Source organism: Zeus faber, assembly GCF_960531495.2.
Source record: "Zeus faber genome assembly, chromosome: 2".
NCBI classification, from domain to species: Eukaryota; Metazoa; Chordata; class Actinopteri; order Zeiformes; family Zeidae; genus Zeus; species Zeus faber.
In genome coordinates this window covers 6562875-6577909 of record NC_137189.1, presented here as the reverse complement: position 1 = coordinate 6577909, position 15035 = coordinate 6562875, and the positions used below count along the sequence as shown (strand labels likewise).

Here is a 15035-nt window from a genome sequence, read left to right as displayed (position 1 = left end):
TAGACATCATGCTTACAAGCACACGGGGGAGTGTATACCAAATAGAAACAAAGAGAAAGAGCTTGATGGCGTGCCAGAGGTGTCAATGGTTGGCGAGAATCGGGAGAACACTGCATGATTTTTTTATTTTATTTTTTTTTTTTAATTCGTTATTCATTTCAGTTCAGTTAAGTTCAGTCCAGCCTGAAATCAAGGACAATGTGCCAAATCCTAACTCGAGACAACCAGACTTCCAAAGCCTGGACACGGGTGCATATGGACGCCTCTCTGGGAATTGACACTTTGGGATGTGTAATGAAATACATTACTTTTTCCCTCTTTCTCAAGTTAGGATGGAGCACACTGCTCTATGGATAAAGTGGATTTGTTTTGGCTATGATCCCTCAGTACTCCCGCGCCTCTTCCAGCTCGTTCAGGAACACGTCTTGGTGCGGGTTCTCTGGGCAGCGCAGGCCGTTGTTGGGCGGCCGCACGGCGTGGAAGCGGCTCCAGTCGCCCTTGCACAGGATCCACGGCAGCACGTCCACCTTGAAGTGCAGCTCAGGCGAAAACTCAGTGCTGATCAGGTTGGGCGTGCCGGCGCCCTTGCCCCGCGTGATCAGCTGGCCATGGTCATCGTAGCAACAGTGCTGCGCCGCCAACGTGGACGAGTCGCTGGAGAGCGTGGAGCGGAGGCAGGAGCGCGCTGACGGCTGGTAGATGTCTAGGCGCTCCTTGGGGCCGCTGGCGTCGCGCCACCGGAACGGCCGGTCGCAGCCCTCGTCGAAGACGCTGACCACGGTGTAGGCCGCCTCGGAGGGGAACGAGCAGGGGCAGCTGGGCAGCTCGGATAGGACCTGTTTGAGGTACCGCTGGAGGAACTCGCTCTTACAGTTAAGCCACTTCTCACAGCTGTCCATGTCTGGATGGGAAAGAAGAACATACACTTTACTAATCCCCAGGTTGGGAGATACAGTATGTCAAAATTTTCCTAGCAGCCACAGTCAACAATCAGCGATTGCCAGTATATTAACGTTTTGCAAACCATTCTCACTGATTGGGCTCGGATAAAGCTCCTGCTCCTCGTTGCCTGTCTGCAAAAATAATTCCAATGCTGGTGTAGAAAGTCTCCAATCTCTATCTTCACTTGGCCTTGGACAATTCTTTTCAACCAACATGCAGAAAAAAACTATCAAAACTTGCACTGGTCTAAAGCATCAACACAATCCAATCCAAAATCCTCTGCATCTAACCCATCTAGTATCCTTGTATACAGGAGCAGCGGGCTCCCAGGTAGCGGCACCCAGGGACCAACTACAGATCTCGACCAATACCTTGGTCGGCAGGAGTTTCTAACCCTAACATGCTTTTCTTTAAGGTAGGGGAAACCTGAGCAAATGAACTTGGGGAACATTAGGAGGTTGCAAACTCAACACAGAACAGTCCCAGATGTATTGAACCCAGAGCCTTGGTTGCTGTAAGTCAACAGAGCCAACCACTGAGACCATCGCTCTGGTGGGGCAGGATGATTGGAAACCATGGGATACAAGTTCTCTCCCCATCCAAGAACAAGCTTTTGAGCAGTCAATAAGCGGCATGCCTGGCAGAACGATGGACAGCCACGCTCCTTCATATTACAACAGAGAAATCAAGTATACTGTAACTGACCTGTACCAAAAGGTTCTGTGCCGTTTTCCATCTCAAAGGGGAAAGGCTCCACCACCGTGTTGATATCATCTGCAATGAGGGAAAAGGGGCACATGGACTGCTTCAGAAGAGCATATTTTTGGAACTAGCTGATGACAGGGGGACAACAGTAGTGAAATGTAGGTCAGAAACAATACAATAATGACCCTGGCCAGGATGAAAGCCACTGACATGAATAACAGCATTTTTTTCTGTGTAGCCAAATTATACAGTATATATTAAAGGTTTTCTCACCAGGACAAGGTTCCAGGTCACACCGGGCGGTCTCTGTCAGGGTGCAGGAGTATCCACAAGACTTGGTCCTCTTCCTTTCACCATGTCCACAGGAGGCTGAACAGGGAGTCCAGGTGGTCCACTCATCTGTCTCCTTTTCTGTGGGAGCCACAAAATGACACTTTTCAGTTTCATATTTCACTTTTGTTGGGTTCCATTCATAACATTGCCACAAACACATTTTCACCAAATTATGAAATATTGATGAAGTTATGAGGGTATTTCTCTCTAACCGTAACCCTAGCCCTATTTGTCTGCTTGAGTAGTCTTAAAACTGAAAATGTTTTCAAGCACGTCTGTGTCAAAAATGTCATAAATGGCAAATGTGTAACCTTTCCCATGCAAACCAAAAGTCTCTTAAGTAGGCTTTTGCCAAATTAGAGAGCAAAAGACAGAGAGACGTTGCTGGGGTGGGTGGATCCGCCTGTGCACCAAGTTTCCTCGTGGTGTTAGTGACACAGAAAACAACTCATCCTCGATTAAAGACAAGGTGGGTGCAGAAATACCAGATTGGGTGTAGCAGGCGCTCAATTTGCCTTTGAGGGTACTGCCAACTTGCCATGTGGCCACATGGGAACAGGGTCTCGGGAGAGGCCTAATTACAGGAGAGGCTAAGGAGTGAGGAAGGCATCCCTGATTTATGTTCATCAGGCTTTTAGATCTGAGCAAATAACAAGCATTGTCCTGCTTTGCTAACGAGGCTACATGCACTTCATTCAGGCAGTCCTCATTGATGTTCGTCGATGGATCTAGGAGGTTGCACTCTAGGGGGTGAATTCACAAAGAATGGATTGCAGCCGCTAAAGCACCATGAATTGTGCATCAATTGCTCCCGCTATCTGCGCCGTCTTAGCATCCGATTCACAAAAGATATTGTGCTCATGATATGACAGCGCAAACATACCCATAAGGTTTTTCCAGATGGGTGCAATTTGCCCTTGTTTTGCATCTGATCCTGGATCTGCAGAGATGCGGATTCAAAAAAGCTATACTTTCAGATAAAAATTGACTTAGTATTTTTAGGTTTTTGTGCAGTGACTATAAAACATTTAAATAGTAGATATAGATTCTATATTATAGAATAGATCAATTCTATAATAAAACTTCGCACACAGTTCATTTATAACATTAATAACAGGTCTATATATTTAAATGTTTACTTCAAAAATTGTAGTTCTTACTGAATGTTAATTTTACAATATAGAAATTATGATAGTCAATTTCATATATTTAACTCTACCACAAAGTTCTTTTTTTTTTCACTGCAGTGGCCCGGCTCTGGGCTCAAACTGTCCATGGTCCTCCTATGAGGTTCAATGCCATCTGTGGTTCAATGCCAATTTTGACCACTTTATCACTCTTCGTTATAACTTTTATACCGTTTTTACACTAAAATTAGTAGGTATCCCTGGGTTTTTTAAACGTGGGTAAATATGCTAAAAAATAGCCGATTGACATCTTTCCCATTGCCAGTAGATGAGTATGCCTTTCTTTTTTTTCTGGTGTGTCATATTTGACATCATGAACACGCTGGAAAAGGGGCATGTCATGGTTTCAGTGTGATTGGGGAAAAAAACAGTCGAAGCAGCATGGCGTATCCATGCCCGCCAGAGACTGGGTGTGGAGACCAGAGACCGGCTGGGTGTGGTTCTGGAGTAGCTCGGAGTGGGGCTTCTCGGAGCGGTCCCGATGGAGCAGTCCCCACACTAAAAACATTTCATGGTCCCACATGTGGGAAAAAAACAATAACTTCTGATTTTCTGGTGTCTGTGGATGTTTCCATCCATGCAAGATGTTAGCGGGTGTTACCAGGTTTTTGGCGCAATGGGTAAGGGGCCAATTTTGTGCCAAATGTATGCATAATACCTAATAGAAATACGTGCAAATAGAACCGGCGCACCAAGATGCTATTTGCATGGCAGCGCAGTTAGTGGGGCATTTCACAGTTTGTGGGTGCTTTGTGAATTATACGGTTGATTTTGTGTTATTTGAGCCGGTTTAGCGACCACAAAAGCTGCGCAATTGCTTTGTGAATTCGCCCCTAGATTTTTTAATTAACTGGAACCCGAACAACATGACTCAAGCAGACAGCATGACTTATCTCATTTTCACTAACTGTCTGTTTTGACAAGTTTTGTCATAATTGTAAAAAGGTTTGTCCGTGCTGAGGCAGGCTGCACTTTTTTTTCCCACCGTGCCAGAGTAGAATTAAGAGAAACAACAAACAAAGCCATAAATGTTATGCAGGGCCCTGAAAGCCCCCCAAAATTCTTGAACTGGCTCAAAACGCCGAGCCGCAGAGGGCAGCGAGGGCCGCCAGGGTCTGGGAGGGGGGGGGGGGGGGGGGCGCCTGGGGGCCCAGGGATGGATGAAAGACCCAGCCGAATGGCCCCTGTCATTCTGTGTTCCCAATCTGCCCTCTAATTGTCCGCAAGCAGTGGGCTGTTTTGTCCCAGGGTACAGTGGCGGCCTCACGCTGCCATTAGCGAGCGCATCGGGTCCATCTTCAAAAGACAGGCCTCTGCGACCGGCACGACCAGTGTCGACTTCAAAGCGCCTCCAGCCCACAATGCCCTGATGGTCGAGTGCCCATGTTCCCGCACTTGGCACCGCCTGGGTCACTCTGGCGGTTAGGACAGTCTATGCTGCCGTCCTCCAAAGTCAGTCTGATGTTGCTCTGCCTGTCTCTCTCCCTCTTTATAAACATTCCTGTCAGCTCCATATTCAGCTGTAAATCATTAGGTTCAGAACTCTGAACCTACAAGGAACCTATCCATGTTTTCTCTATTTCTTGCTGCATTGAAAACAACCACAAAAAAGTTTAAACTTTTCCGAAATCCACACTGAAGAGGCTATGAAGAACCTTTAAATAGAGCTATTTTGAGATGTCTGTAGGGCAGTCAGTGTACCACTTGGCAACACCTACCATAGTAGCTCTGCATTGGGTCCCAGCCCTCGTTCCAGCGACTATCCCACTCCCCGCCCACCCCACTTGGAAGGGGCTCCTCACTGCCGTAGTCAAGGGAGTAGTCTTCCTCCTCCTCTCCGGTCTCGTCCAGCCCTGAGCGTCCGGTGCTGTCCTCGCTGGAGTCGGCATCGGTGTAGCCCCAGAACAGGGGCCAGAAGAGCTTCTTCCCCCCGAGCCAATCTATTGTGGAGGAGGAGGAGGAGGGGAGCCAGTCTTTTTCCTTGGCCAGGTCCATTTCTACCTCCATCTGAGGGTCATCCACCACCTCAATGGTCACCTGCAGAGACGGAAAACAATGAGTTAATATGATGCCATGAATACACTGTTAAAGAGGATCTAAGCCAACGAACAAAGACTGTAATAAATGTCCTAAACATGCATCGACAAACCATTGAAGCATCTTAGTAATGGCTGGAATCACTTGAAGTGTTAGTGTAATAGGTGCCAACACATGGGTTGTTAGTGACAAGCTGATTTCAGGAAATAAACCAACCTCACATCCTCAATTGGGTATTTTGGGAAACCAAACCCGCTCCCTAATCGTCGTTCAGCCAGTCAGACATGAGCATGAGCACTCAGACAAAACAAATGAACCAAGATCTTTCCTCTCAGGGGGAAAATGTTTGACTGTTTATTCTGGTTAACTACCCTTCATTAGCTCTGTATGACTCATCCAAGATGCTACAGCAGCTACTCACCACTGAGCTGATGTGTTAACGCACATTTAGGCCCAATCAGACTACACAAAATTGGTCTGATTTGGACCCGATCTGACAGACGTGGGCCATTGGGAATGAAAACGGGCGTCAATGGGTGTCATTGATGACAATTGGTCATCCATCAAATCAATACTTTATATATATATAGTAATATAGAGTATAATATTACAACAAAACTTAAATCTATTCTTCCATATTACTTGGAACTACCTTAAAGTAAACTTACTCTACAAGCTTCCTGAATACGTTTCCAATGGTGGACATCACGAAGCAGCAAGAGATACCACTGACCTGGATATTGGGATTCTGAGAATTGATGTCAGCGTTGGCCAGGTCCGGCAGGTTTTTGATATCCAGGATGAAGGGTTTGGTCTCTTCCTCGGGCTCAGGCTGTGGGAGGACCCCCACCGAGCGGTACTGTGAGTGGGACCACCTCCTCTGGTGGCTGTGGGGCTCGGGCAGGAGGCTCTGAACCTGGTTCTGTTGCTCCAAAGCTTCGGAGACGTATTGGATGCCTCCATTCTGAGTTGGCTGGCCGTGAGCCTGATTAAAAAAATTAAGGAACATGGAGATGTGTATAGTGTTATTAATGATCTGTGTGTTTATTTGTATTTGTGTATTTGCTAGAATAACAGCCGCAACAACCTTACTATTAGTGTTTCCTGGACAAAAATAACTACCGTTTGACAGCTTGGTCAGCAAATCTAAAAATCCACCACGGCGACCGACCAACCCGCCAGTCGCCTAACCAGCCCATTTCATTCTTTTCCCACAACAGCTCCGGCATCCAGGCCTTGGACAAAGAGGGGCCTGTGCCAGATACATTCTAATTTTTTGATTTAATGAGAGGGCCTGGGAGGGGTGGGACCCCTGCACCGGTCGGAGCGAGAGTAAACCTGTCGCGCTTATACCACGACGTCCACGGCAGCAGCCGTCTCAGGTCAATGGGCTCCTCGGAAGGACCAACACGGTGGATGGCAAACAGGGACTAAAGAAGCTCTAATGCCAGTCGGCGCTCCACTGTCAGACATACACATTGAATAGAACAATATAGAAAAGACACGGATGGTACTATCTAAACTATAATTTAGTCAGTTAATGTAAAGCCTCTCTACTGGATGCAATGCTGCTGCTTCCCCCAATATTAATTTCCACGCCGATGACACCATCTTGTATGCCATCGGCTCCACCTCAAAACTGGGCTTTGTGCAGGTTACAGTCTGACTGTGATGATCTCCAGACTCCTTTAAATCTGAGTTTTATATTCTGTAAAAAAGCATGCTATTTACAACCACCTAGTCTACCGATCTATTTATTATTACATTGCATTTAGCAGATTATCTATATTTATCTATATTTATCTATCTATCTATCTATCTATCCATCTATCCATCTATCTATCTATCTATCTATCTATCTATCTATCTATCTATCTATCTATCTATCTATTTGTCTGTCTATCTGTCTGTCTGTCTGTCTGTCTGTCTGTCTGTCTGTCTATCTATCTATCTATCTATCTATCTATCTATCTATCTATCTATCTGTCTGTCTGTCTGTCTGTCTGTCTGTCTGTCTGTCTGTCTGTCTGTCTGTCTGTCTGTCTGTCTGTCTGTCTATCTATCTATCTATCCATCCATCCATCCATCCATCTATCTATCTATCTATCTATCTATCTATCTATCTATCTATCTGTCTATCTATCTATCTATCTGTCTATCTATCTATCTATCTATCTATCTATCTATCTATCTATCTATCTGTCTATCTATCTATCTATCTGTCTATCTATCTATCTATCTATCTATCTATCTATCTATCTATCTATCTATCTGTCTATCTATCTATCTATCTGTCTATCTATCTATCTATCTATCTATCTATCTATCTATCTATCTGTCTATCTATCTATCTATCTGTCTATCTATCTATCTATCTATCTATCTATCTATCTATCTATCTATCCATCCATCTATCCATCCATTTACTCCCGCCCTGCAATAGGGACGGACAGAGGATCATGGCTTTGACCAGAGTCAGATGGCAGGGCACATACTTTCACACCCTCCTCATCTGATCCTGTTACACATCTGGATTCTGTAATTCCTTCGCCCTGTATATCACTCACTCACTCTCCCTCTCTCCTCTCTCCCTCTCCTGCTTCTGCTCGCCAGTGGGGCTCCCCAGATCAAAGACCACGTTGGCCGACAGCATGTGGTGCGTCTTAACAGAGAATGCAGAGCAGGAGAACCTGGGCTCAGTCTACAAACACAACCCCGCAGAGAGACCCACTGCCCTGTCCGGCGGGAAGACACTGGAGCCATTTAGGGCTCCCACGGTAAGTCTGACAGACGTTATGGGTATAGGGAAGTGGGTGGGATGGGGTGGGGTAGGGTGGGTGGAGTGTGCTGGTTTTGGGGAAGCCAGGCAATGTGGCAGCCTTGATTTATGCGGCTGTAGATATCAAAGGCCCCCTGCACTTGGCCGTTTCCAAGCCATTACGGAAGAACAATAAACCACGGGGACCTCTTTGATTGCCCCGCCTTTGGAAATTAAAAACAACACAAGGGAGGCAAAACAAATGGTGGCACGAGGGAGACGGGGGGTGGGGATTAAGGGATGGAACGAGGCAGGGCAAACAGGGCAAACAGGTCTCACTATTTGGAAAAGAGGCCATTAATGCTCTGACACAAAGCCCCCTCTACCCTCACCACCACTGCCGCCGCCACCGCCGCCGCCTCCTCCTCCTCCTCCTCCACCCCGAGAGATGGGGCTAAAACCAAAAACAGGAAATTCCACATTAACACAGAAAAGGGTCAATGTAAACAATCAGAGGGGTTGACCCTTGACCCCCACCTCTCCCCACCCCCCACTCACCCGACTCCATTGTGAGAACCTTAGGGGGTTCGATTTAGCCCGGTTACATAAGCCTCTTTCTCCTGCTTCCCTCTCTCTCTCCCTTCCTCTCTCTCTCTGCCTCTCCCTCTCCTACTGTACCGACTTAACCATCCCTCCATCTCACCCGCCCTCCTCCAGCCTCTCCAAAGTGGTTCTTTCATCCTTCTCACCCCCCCCCCCCCACCCTTCACCAGGTCTTCCCCCGCCAACTACATCTTTTTGGGACTCGATATGTCCAATTGTAAATGCCACCGCACGCTTCATTTTCCATCAGGAATCCCTCCCTCCCTCCTTTATTTCCCTTCCTTCCTTCTCACTCTCTCCCTCTCCCTCTATCTCATCTCTCTGCTGCTCAGTCTCTCTAGTTCCTCTTTCACATCAATCAGACCGATGATGGGATGGAGCGCTGGTAGGGTCTCTCTCTCTCTCTCTATCCCCCCCTCTCTAAGGCCACACAAGAAGAAAAGTTCAAAGGCTGAAAAACTCCAGTCCAGCAGACAAACACATGGACGGATGCGCGCACACACACACACACATATACATCTGTGTACGTGTGTAACGCAAACAGTTGGATACAACCTAAACCAGTGGTTCTCAACGCAAGGTCCGGGGACCTCCCAGGGGTCCTACAAGAGGGGTCCCAAGCAAAATGATTAATAGATAAAATGTCACCATTATTTCATTGAAGACATTCATGACTGTTTTGATCCTAGTTTGACTGTTACCGCCATACCTACATTACAGACAGGTGTGGAAGTTTGGACTAAATCATATCCAACAATAACAAGCATCTCAGATTCGGGTCCCAGAGACTAAATCTTATTCAACGGGGTCCAAACAGTGGCCCAATGCGTGGTAAAATCGAGTGTCCTTTAAAAGATAAAGGTGGAGACTAATTTATCTAAACCACACAAGGTGGACCTATGTGCATAATTCATAAAACAACCAATATACATGAATCGAAACTCCAATAAATAAATAATTCTGTTACTGCTTAAACATTTCATTGGTTTATCACATAGTGCCTCAATAAAGGCACAGTTGGCATGTGGTGAGATATGACCACATCTTCTTTGTGTAATTACACATTTTTAATAAACCCAATTCATTATTGGGTACATGGGCAATTAATGGGGTTCCAAGAGGCTAAATGAATTGGGAATAGACAAGTTCCACAAGGGAATTTCAATTTTGCCGGGGTAAAAGCAGGGGTTAGAAGTTAGAAGAACAGTTGTGCATACACTTGTTGCTCATCTAGTTCCTAAATATCAAAGCAGAATAAAAGATAAAACCACTTACCTCAAACGAAACTCCGTTGTGCAGCTTACGGGCAACATTCTTATTCTTATATCTGGTGGGGAAGCCGGTAACAAAACTAACCATGAGCAGAAACCAAATCACCCTGAGCATCTGCAACCTCCTTCCAAGCCGAGGCATGTTTCCAAAAAAAAAAAAAAAAAAAAAAAAAAAAAAAAAAGAGCCTCTAAACGAGAGGTCTGCTCAACAACTGTCTGTTTAATCGCAGCTGGACGAACTTTCGCGCTGATTCAGACCGAGCACCGACCTCTGCTCCGCGGATCGATCGGGCTGATCTTGACTTTGCGACTCTCCGGCTGCGGAGCGTCGCACTTTATGAGGATGCGCGCCAGTGCGCAACAGCAGCATCCAGCAGCAGGAGATCCATGTCTGGGAGTGAACCGTGCGTGTGATGGGTCCAGGTCATGGTCAACCTTCCCCATATATAAACCCCCCCCCAGTCTGGAGACTTTTTTTTTTAAGTGTCGGCGGCGAAACCTAAATACCCAAACACCCGGAGTCTCCCCCAGTCCGCACCGACGCGCCGCTCATCCAACCAATTCACAATGAGTCATTTGGTCGTGGAGTGGGTGGTGTTTTTTTGTTCACTTTCCAACACAATGACATCTGGAGTTCAGATATATCTTCTAATCCATTATCCAGCCGAAGTTCATCCAGGTTCTGGTCTAGTTTGTACGTGCGCCTTTTTTTCCGGGTAAACTCTTTTCCTTCGTTTCACGCAGGCTTCGGGATGTCCTCTCTGTGGGCTGGCACTGTGGGAGTGGGAAGGAGCGATGGCGAGGGCAGCTCCGTCGAGGGTGTGTGTGTGTGTGTGGGGGGGTGGGGGTGACACACCGAGGTTCCTCAGAGACTGGAGGTATTTGGGAATGACACGCTACTATCGTGGGTAAAAGGCGCAAAGGGATGTCGAAAATGCTCAAAATAGCACAAACACACACGCTCTCCAGATCATCAGCCTCTTATCAGCCTCTCCTATAAGTGACACATAGACTCAATACCGCTATAAATAAACACACACACCAGGTACAGGAAGTAATAGAGTGATTTAATTTCCAAAGCACTGTTTTCCAAGAGCATAGTTAACAAACACCAGAACTTTGCAGAAACCCCCTTGAAGTGGTTTATCTCCGACCCCACTTCAATGAACTTGCCAAAGGCAAAAGCCACTGATAAGAACGTTTCCAAAGGTCATTGCAGGTCATCAAACGGGCCTTGAACAATGTTAAAATACATCGAACAAACAAACATCTTTAGCGTCTGCTTAACGGTTCAGCTTCAAAATGATCATCTTGCTGTTTGCAATCACATCGTGTCTTCACAGAAGGAAAGATCAACCGAACCCGACGTTGAAATACTGCACGGAAAAGTCAACAGCTTCAACAGAAACGTTGCCAAAAAAAAAAAAAGTAAAATTTTCCATTTGAAAGCAAATTCCAGATTCCAGAAATTCCAAGATTAGATTGTTATGTTGTGTTCTACCATTTTTATTTATTAAATCAAGCCATTTTCAAGCCATTTCATGGTGAAAACAACAACTAAAAGAAACAATGGTCCTGACTGAATGGAATGATTTGCTGTCCAAAGACAAGTTGAGTTGAACAAGTGACTGAGGTCGTAAATTATCATACAGGGTTACAAAGCGTCTCTTATTTCAGTAAACTTATGTTGTGCTAAAACACCAGAAGATAATAATTCTTCTGGTGAGACAAGTCGTCTTAATGAACATTTTAGTGGAATGGTCAGAACACTGCCAGCTTAGCGACTGGCTGCAACAACATTAAAAACCCAAAACAGACAAAATGCAAACTGGATGTTTTGACATATTTAAGAGTAACCCATCCATGTTAGTGCACACTAACACAGTCAAAACACATGTATATCATTTACAGTGGAAAAGCGGGTCGATCTGGAATGCCGTTCGATATGATCACAGATGGGAGAGGAGTGGGATATACACAAACACACATCGACACACAGACACAGAAATATGCATATACAAATAAATATATGCATGTATTTATACATACATAGATATTTTCCAGTGGATACAAACAAAGCCTGCAATCTTCAGTCACTACATCATCTGTGCATTTATTGTATCAATGCCCTGTCAGTAGTTCTAGCACTGAAGTAGAAGACACATTTGGACACTTAAGGTGAAAATGTACAAAAAACAAGAACACAAACAAACCAGAAATTAAATGAATTAACCATTAATGTCAATTTAAATAAATAGGGCTGTCTGTACATCGGATGGAGCGTCGTCATGCATACAGGCTTGCAGGTTACAGTGGAAGAGGAACAAACTGAAGCACTTGAGTGAGAAAAAAAACTATAGAATTAAGGTTTAAAATCACATATCGTTGAAATGTTAAAGACGTCGTGGGCTTAAGTACCCAAGTGCAGTTGTAAACAGTAAATAAGGCTGAAAAATAGCAAAATATTGTTTTTTTTTGTCATCTCTCACAAGGGTCCCTCTAACACACACACACACACACACACACACACACACACACACACACACACACACACACACACACACACACACACACACACACACACACACACACACACACACACACACACACACACACACACACACACACACACTTTGTCGTTTATCTTTTTACATTTTTCCGAGCGAATGCTTTGCATTTCAAAAAAAAAAAAAAGTAGAAAATACATCTATACGTAATAATAATATGTCCTTTGGTTTGGGAAAGAATGGGATTTTCTTATTCTTTCCATTCAAGTAAGATTCATTAGTGGGGAAAAAATGACGAAGTAAATAAATGGAGAACAAGTGAAGATGTTTCTCCTTTGACAGAACATTCGCGTAACATGGTAATGATAAATAATATTTATAAATACATTTATCTTTTATTATTCATGTGTGCTTTAAGCCTATTTCTGAAAGACCGATCAATAGATATTTTGATATATTTACATCCTGATGATGTGAATTCAAAACAACAAATCCATATGGTTGTTGATGGATTGCTGATATTGCACAAGTTAAGACTTTCGGAAAAATTCTGTAACTTAAAAAAAACAATAACCAAATAAGACTGGATGTGATGATGGGTCTGGTCTCAGTTCAAAAGAAGTAAAAAAACAAAGCATTTCGGCTGCGAGTGGCTTCTTTCTCTAGACCCTCGGAGGGTTCGATTGGAGGTAAAAAGGAAAAAAAAAACAAAAAAAAAAAAACTTGATAAGCGAAAAAGCTCGGTGGCAGAGTTTCTACGAAGCCGCGCACAACTTTGATTTTTGGGGGAAGTTTGTCAGTGATGAATTTGGTGTAAAGCGGAAAGTGTGTGTGTGTGTGTGTGTGTGTGTGTGTGTGGGGGGGGGGGGGGTCAGGTGTCCTAGTCCTGGAGTAGACTTTGCTCCGTCGTCCATCCCAGGGACTGTAGCTCTGGAGCTGCGTGCCGGGAGTACCTGAGCTGCAGCAGATCGCCCACCTCGCTGATGGCCTCTAACGCCTGGAGACGGGACAACACCAGACAGGACAAGACAAGACAAGACAAGATTAGTACTATGCTACCTATGCTAAATCCTGAAATTCTACAAGCTAGCTAGACAGACGGACAGACGTCCATACCGACTGACACACAGACAGACAGACAAATCCAATATCAGGAAGGCTGGACGCTCATCACTCTGGACTCTTCCTGCTTTGATCTGGTCAGATCTAGATCTAGACTAAATGAAGGACGACAGATCCAGGAGTAACGCTCCTTCTCTCCTTTCCCCTCTGTTCTGTTGCAACACTACACCTGGAAGCAATTTACCTTCCTCCTCCTCCTCCTCCTCCTCCTCCTCCTGACCCTGCGCTTTTTGTTATATATTTTTGATTCCAGGACTTTGAGCGAGAACGAAGACTGAAGAAAAAGCAGATTCTCGAGCGGCTGATGCCCTTTAAACGGAACATTGTCAAAAATGAAAATAAAGAAGATACAAATAAAACGGGGCTGAGCGCTTCTCAGTGAGATGGATGAGGAGCCTTTGAAGAGACTCGGCCATCCACATTGTATTATAATCACGGCCACGTTAGACGCCTCTATCATCCTGGGATCAAAACCTGCGATTATATCACGTCAGAGGAATTCAATGAGGTATCTGAAGGATGGCACAGCTGGTTTGGAGCAACAATCCCTAAAACTTGAGGCGGTGGAGAAGAAGTGTTGGACTGGACGGAGTTCCTGGTGCTACTTAATATAAGTTATAAATGCTATTATTATTATTATTATGGCTATTAGAAACTAAGTGTTGCCTCTGGTGATATACATTACATTTGTACAATGTACAATGTACAATGTTTTTATTGTGTCCAGGTTGCCCAATATGATGTTAAAATAAGTATCTGTATTTGTATTGGAGAATTCCCCCAATATAAAATATGCCAGATAGTAAAGAAAAATGACTTCATTTACTGGCGATACATTGATACTGTATACGTATGATCCATATTTTCCATATATATATTTATATACTATATATATACACATTGTGTATATATATATATATATATACATTGTGTATATATATATAAATATATATATATATATAGTTTACATATAGTTTACATATATATAGTTTACAGTTTACATTTGGTGCACAATTTAGTTTCATGGGAACTTGGAAAACTGTAACTCGTGCTGCGTTTTGCAAAACATGGGACACAGCTCATCATACAACAGGAGCATTGGTGCATCCTTCACTATCTTCCCAGCCGTGGCGCTCTCTGGCCGGCAGCGCACAGCGGGGAAGAGGCCCCCCGGAGCTGATGCGGCGGGTCTTCCTCAAACACTGATTTCCACTTGAACTGGCCCTTCTCCCAACCCCAGCCCGGCACGACCCCCATCCCCGCGAAAGGAGAGCGATTTAAGAAAGAATCCGGGATTTTCAGTGACATCTGGTCCGACATGGTTGGAGAGGGTCCCTTGGTCTGCTCGAAACATCCCGCATATAATCACAGAGCGCAGATCCGGGAACCTCGGAAACCTGTAATATGTACCGAACATGACTAAACTGGACCTTGTGTATCGCTGCATGCAGCTATATTTATTATTATTTTATTATATTATTATTATTATCATCATCATTATTATAATTAAATGTAGAGTTTATTCACCCCATTTAGGAAATTGCAAAACAAAAAAGAAAAAAAAAAGAAA

General features: G+C 44.6%; 2 protein-coding genes across 2 annotated transcripts in view; both read right to left on the bottom strand.

Moving 5' to 3' along the window:
- Nucleotides 1–383: 383 nt before the first annotated feature.
- ism2b (isthmin 2b) lies at nucleotides 384–9970 on the bottom strand (the record flags this gene model as incomplete). The annotated part of the gene is made up of 6 exons (XM_079996692.1): nucleotides 9841–9970; nucleotides 5938–6189; nucleotides 4886–5204; nucleotides 1921–2058; nucleotides 1648–1716; nucleotides 384–901 (listed from the first exon to the last, which is right to left on the bottom strand). Exons 1-6 carry the CDS (start codon nucleotides 9949–9951, stop codon nucleotides 384–386), a joined length of 1407 nt encoding a protein of 468 aa, XP_079852818.1. The 5' UTR covers nucleotides 9952–9970.
- A 934-nt stretch (nucleotides 9971–10904) lies between these two features.
- The window catches only part of sptlc2b (serine palmitoyltransferase, long chain base subunit 2b), a gene marked incomplete at its 5' end in the record, with an annotated part of 30615 nt that continues 26484 nt past the window's right edge, over nucleotides 10905–15035 (bottom strand). Inside the window, one exon of the mRNA XM_080024376.1 lies at nucleotides 10905–13340. Within this exon, the coding sequence (XP_079880502.1) occupies nucleotides 13224–13340 (117 nt within the window). The 3' untranslated portion in view covers nucleotides 10905–13223. The remainder of the gene's footprint in view (nucleotides 13341–15035) is intronic.